The sequence below is a fragment of the Pinus tabuliformis genome, chromosome 4_1 (assembly GCF_031772625.1).
Source record: "Pinus tabuliformis cultivar Carrire ecotype Pingquan chromosome 4_1, CPIR1, whole genome shotgun sequence".
In the NCBI taxonomy this organism is placed as follows: domain Eukaryota; kingdom Viridiplantae; phylum Streptophyta; class Pinopsida; order Pinales; family Pinaceae; genus Pinus; species Pinus tabuliformis.
Genome location: NC_142303.1, coordinates 497,078,427 through 497,084,608, shown reverse-complemented (window position 1 = coordinate 497,084,608; position 6,182 = coordinate 497,078,427). Strand labels below are relative to the sequence as shown.

Sequence of the window (6,182 nt, the reverse complement as noted above, 5' to 3'; positions counted from 1 at the left end):
AAGGCAAGTGGCTCACCAAGGACCAAGTTCAATAGAAGTTTACCCATCTCATGGAGGCACTCAACACAATGGGGACCATTGCTTCCTAAGGTGGGATGACCACCCAACCATTCCACCTGGACCCCCACCATTGTTTCTTTCATTTTTTCAGTTTCCTTAATTGTAGAATAATTTACTATTTTTGGTAGTTTTTCGGTTCTTGAACGTCCAGATCCATTTTGGGGCCCTAAACGACATTTTTTTCCCTTCTAAAAATACACAGTCATGATTGTTTTATTGATGTTTGCAATTGAAAGTTGTATTCCTCAGATAGATCTTTCTAACAAGGTAGTGTGCCTGTTAGATGGAGATCATATGCCAAAGTTTTGACCTCGGGAAGTTGATGTACCAATTTTCCCAAACAAGGCCCATAGTTTTGGCGCTTCATCTCCTAGGGTTAGGGTTTTTTATGTTGATGTGTTTCCATTGTTTCTCAATAATAAATAGGCCTTCGTACCTCATTGTAACATAGCTTAGAGACATGTAGCTTCCACATCTCTTCTCAAAGATAGGATACCATCACTTGAGCTAGTTTATCTCCATTCTGTATGTAAGTATATTTCAGTTCTGTGATATTAATGAAATGAAATTTTATTTTTGTTGCATCTCTGTGTTTATGTTTATATCTGTATTTTGTTGCATTCCTACATAATTCTAGATCACAACTTCATATACTATTTAACCTATGCATGTAGACTTCATTTGACAATTTTTAGCCTTGAAAATTACATCATAGCCTTGAACACACATCTGAGACACACAAAGAATATTATGCTTCATCCCGTCAACACACAATACATTCTCGGCTTTACCTTTGCCATGTGATAGACTAACAACTCGTTTACTAACAATACTACCAGGTGCATTGTTACCAAAGGTTACATTTACCTTCTTTGACTAGTTTCCATGTCAAGAACTTGTTTCTGTCTCCTTACATGTGTCTGGAACAACTACTATCCACATACTAGTGACTACCTTCATTCTAATCACACAAAACAATATTACATTACTCTTCATTTTCCTTTTCTTTCCAAAACATGGGGTTTTGTCTAATCTGCTCAATAACTGGTTCATACCTCTTATCCTTAAGTCTGTAATCAACTGCTCTATGCCCAAAATTTTGACATTTAAAACATTGAATCAAATTTTTCAAAGGAGAAAAAAAAATGATGTACCTGGGTATGCAATTACTTTGTCTAATTAATTGATTTTGTTGTTTATTTTTTCTTCTTGCTCTGAGTTTCCTATAGGATAAATTTCACTCTGCATTTTGCTGCTTTATGTTCATAATTAGTGCATGTAAAGCAATAGCCTAGAAATATACCAACATACCTGGAAAATTGTCTTCTAATAATTGGCTAGGTTGATTTTAGTGCATTTCGATTTGCCTTTCTAGTACTGTTATTTTGTTGTGCCAAATTTCTCCCTTTAATTTATCGTTGTTGATCATTCTGTGACTGGGTATTGGGATTTGTGATGTCATTGTTTTTTGCTGCTACACAAACCCTTTTTTTGTTGCAAGTACAAAGGTGATTGATGTTTTTCCTATTAATTCTGCTACTGAGCTAGATTCAACCTCAAATCCAAGACCAACTTGATATATGGAAAATATTTGTGCTTCCAAAAGCAGATTTAAATTACCAGTCCCTTTTCCAAGCTTATTATTGAAGCACACTTGGATTTTTATCTTTCTAGTTATTTTCTCAACAAAACAATTTCACTTGCTAGCCTTTCACAAGCTTGATTCTTCTGATGTAGCCGATGATTTAAAGGTTCTTCAATATCTATACCTTTCTTCAATTTGGAGGAACAATGGTTGAACAACTTCAATGGTTTCCTTGTTTAATATCTCAATTTGGGCTTTATTTGTCTTTTTCAGCGTTTCCATTTCTTCAAGTGCACTTACTAGTTATCCTTCTAGGTCAACTTCTAACTCATCTTCATCGAAATTAATGGTTTCAACTTATAGATTTTCTATAGCCATAAGCATGAATTCCTTTGGATTGTCATCATCTCTTTCCTCATTTGAGGATTTCAAAAAAGTTAGTTTCTTGGATTTAGAAGCTCTTCTTATTGGACTTCTTCCCATCTTTTTGTACTTTCCTAAATTTTTCTCTAGGATCATAGTCCTTCTTCTTCTTTCGGGGAATTTTGATGTAAACTAACCAAAATTGCCACTATATAAGAACTTAAAAGTTAACTTACCTTTACATTTTTTGGAGCCTCTCTTGAGCTTCCTCACAAACTTGGCTTCTTCTCCATCTAATTCATAACATGAAACATCATGCTATTCCTTGGGCTTCTTATCTACTTTGAAGGTTAACTCTTTTATTGTAGGCTTGCCATTGGAGATTCTCATCTCATAATGAATAAGTGTGTCTAGTAGATCATCAAGAGTGAGAGTGTTTAAATTGGTCATCTCTTCAATGGCTGAAACCTTGGGATTAAATCTCTCAGGAAGAGATCTCAACACCTTTTGAACTACTACAAATTCTTCTAATTTCTCATCAAGGCCTCTTATGGTGTTCACAACCTCATCAACTCTTAAGAAGTAATTTGCAATATCTTCATCATCATGCATCTTCAAAGACTCGAATTTCATCATAAAACCATAAATTTTAGCTTTCTTTACCTTTTTGTCACCTTCATAGGAGCTAGTCATTTTGTCTTGGATAGCTTTTGTAGATGTGCAGTCCAATACTTTGACAAGTATTGATTCAAGTAGGCCAACAAGCAGCGAATTCAAGGCTTTAGGATTACATGTGAACTCCATGTTCTGATCTTTAGTAATCACTGTTGGAGGCTTTTGATATTCTTCTTCCACAACATCCCATACATCAGCTCGAAGTGATTGAATATAAGTCTTTATCCTTACTCTCCATAATACATAGTTTGTTCCATTGAACATAGGTACCCTATTGGTAAATCCTCCTTCGTGTTTTTCCATAGCCCTTGATATTTTGGCCAATTATCAAATCGATTTGAAACAACTTGAAATTGCTACTATTTTTTTGAAACTAACATAACATTGATAAGGGGGCATGAATTAGTATTGTAGGAATTTCACAAACTTGTTTTACTTACAATGATACTAGGACACCAAGAAATACTCCAGTAATTAATTCAAATGAGCATGACAAGAATGAACATAACTAGCACAAATAGTACACTTAAATTCTTCAAAATTTTCTACAATTTATTCACAAAGGAAAGCTACTACTTTCTATTACAAAGTTTTATGGCTACAACCAACAAGAAGCTAATACTCCTTGATTTATCAACTGCAAATGAAAGGATCTACAACCCTTGAATTTATCAGCTTCCACTAAAATGAGTTCCAACCCCTGAACTACAAGCTACCACTTGCTTGATCTCAATGATTCATATTTCATATATCTTTCATGCTCAAACCATGAAGGACAAATCCTTACATAAACAATTAAATTTGTCTACCATCACAAACACTTTCAACAATATTTCATTACTAAACACACCAGCAACATAAATCCATATCTAAATGGAGGCTTTTTTGAGTAGATTTTTTTAGAAATCTATGTTTTGGATCCATCACATAAAAGTATTAATTTCCAACACATTTCAAACCAACCAATGTGGTTCATCATCGAGATGAAAATATGGAGAAAGTAGGATCCAACAAGGGTATAAAAAGGGAGGGAGGAGTCTAATAGTTCAAAATTCAAAGAAATTACTCATTAGACAAGAAATAACAAAATTTGACCAAATAACGATTAAATAATAATGTAAATAAAAATTATAAAATTATAAAAATGTAAATAACTATTATATTCATATAAATAAAAAATTAAATGTTTAAATATTTAAATAACTATTATAAATATATAAATAGTAAATTTAAAATATATAATAAAATAGAATCCCAAACAAAAAATCAAGAATAAAATAAATAAGGGTATAATAATAAATAAATATTTAAATATTGAAATAATTATTATAATTACTAGGGCCCACGGGGCTTTGGATTGACGGTGAATGGGTGCACTGTTAAGGCACTCTTTGTGATAGGTCACTGGTTCAAATCCCCCGTGGGTGCTTACCTACCAAAAAAAAAAATATTATAATTACTAGGAGAACATATATCATAATAAAATAAATATAAATAAAAACTAGGAAAAGTGGTCAAAAAGACCAAGACTAACTATCTAATTAAAAAAAGGGGCCCTATATTGTAAAAGAAGTAAAGCTAGGCTAACTAAATAAACAAACTAGATCCATATTAACTCTAGATCTACCAAGCAACAAGAGGGATCAAATCTCTTTGCAACTTAAAGGAGGTTTTCATCTCAAGAAATTTGATCCCTCTCTATGCTTGGTAGATCAAAAGTTAAGATGGATCTAAGTTGGTTTAATTATTAATTTTATGTATTTTATTCTATTTTTACTGAGTCAAAATGTTAAACACTACAACCTGTCTACCATACTAGGATCAAATGTTTACATAGGAGTTAAGTTTACGTATGAACTTCAAATCTAAAGATTTTTTTAAATAAAATGTGGATCAGGTGAGAGGAAATCTTGGATAAAATATAATATTATAGTATTATATTTTACCAATATTTATTACTACTCTCACGCAGTAAAACGTGGCCAGGGTTGGGGGAATTACTAATTAAAATGTAATATTATTACAATATACCTAATATTTATCATTACCTGCCATCCTAAATATTACATTTTACTCAATATTTCCCCTCTCCCTTGCTAATTTTATAGTTGAGCTTGTTTATTTTTAAACTTCAAATATAAGGAAAAATTATAATAAAAAGTGGACCAATTCACCGGAAATATTGGGTAAAATATAATATTGTAGTATCATATTTTACCTAATATTTCTCACAAGCTAGTAAAATGTGGGTGAAGGTAGGCATAAATATTAGATAAAATGTAATAATTATATTTTACCTAATATTTCTTCCACCTCCTCCACTCACCCGATCTCACTTTCACAGTTAATCTTATTTGTTTCTAAACTTACCATCCTAGATCTATCTTAGCTCTATTTCTATATACACATCATGTATTCATCCATTAAACGATAGAAAATAAACATACAAAAGGACATAGGACCACTGAAAAAATCCATACAAATTCCATGGGGGTTTCACTGGGGGAAATATCATACCATGTGGGTTCATATAAGGGGATATTTATTGAGGAAAAAAAGACATAATATATTTGGGGATATATATGGGGTAGAGGGCTTTTATATTGATAGGCATAAAAAATAAAGCCCAGAGTTAATGAAAAAATATAAACGGGTATAAAAAATGTTAATGAAAAAATGGATACCTACATACCTTGTGAAAGTACGGGTTTTTAAATTGGGAAGGTATATTGGGTTCACATTGGTAGGGGGTTAAATAATGTGATTTATGCAGGTGTTTTCCAACATGTATTCAAATTAAGGGTATTGTTTAATATGCCATGAACAGATGTGATATGTCAAAGGTTCATTGAGTGAAGCCCCCCTGACAAATGCCAAGTGTGAACATATTCATAAAAATGTTTTACCTTTACAGGCTACATGGATTCAACGACATCAATTTTTATAGCTAATTATGTATCTAAATATAACATCAAACTAGGATGGATCTAGGCTAGTTTAATTTTCCCCTTAAATATGTTATATTCCACATGAATACCATCGGTCAATACGATGGATCTTAATACCAGTGGTCATATTTATTTTTTTATTATTAAATTTTATACGGTTATTTTTATTTTATTTTCACTGAGTTAAAATGTTTACATTACATTAAGTTACACCTCTACCATATTTTATTTTTATTTTTCCATGTCAAAATGTTTACATTAATGTTAGACATTTGTAGCATCTTGGGCTAGAGAACACCCTTCAGCGCAATAAAAAATGAGTAATTTTATTTAAAAAATAAAAAATATTATATTATATTTTAAAATAAAAATATTATATTCAAAATCTAGAGTCCACCAATGTTAAATTAACTATTTTACTTTAATTATTTCACCCTTTCTCTCAAACATAATTCCACTCCACACTGTCTGATGAAAACAATTCTACTTTTCTTTTCGTAAAACAAATATTGAACTTATATTTTGTTTATACATAATAATTATATAGATTC

General features: G+C 31.5%; 1 protein-coding gene across 1 annotated transcript; it reads right to left on the bottom strand.

The window, feature by feature from the left end:
• Window positions 1-2,326: 2,326 nt before the first annotated feature.
• LOC149176690 (uncharacterized) lies at window positions 2,327-2,986 on the bottom strand. Its single transcript, XM_089421533.1, has one exon. The coding sequence runs from the start codon at window positions 2,984-2,986 to the stop codon at window positions 2,327-2,329; it is 660 nt and encodes a 219-aa protein (XP_089277659.1).
• Between the last annotated feature and the right edge of the window lie 3,196 nt (window positions 2,987-6,182).

Bases quoted from the DNA above. Each gene is read 5' to 3' on its own strand.
- LOC149176690 (XM_089421533.1), bottom strand. From the start codon at position 2,986: ATGGAAAAACACGAAGGAGGATTTACCAATAGGGTACCTATGTTCAAT.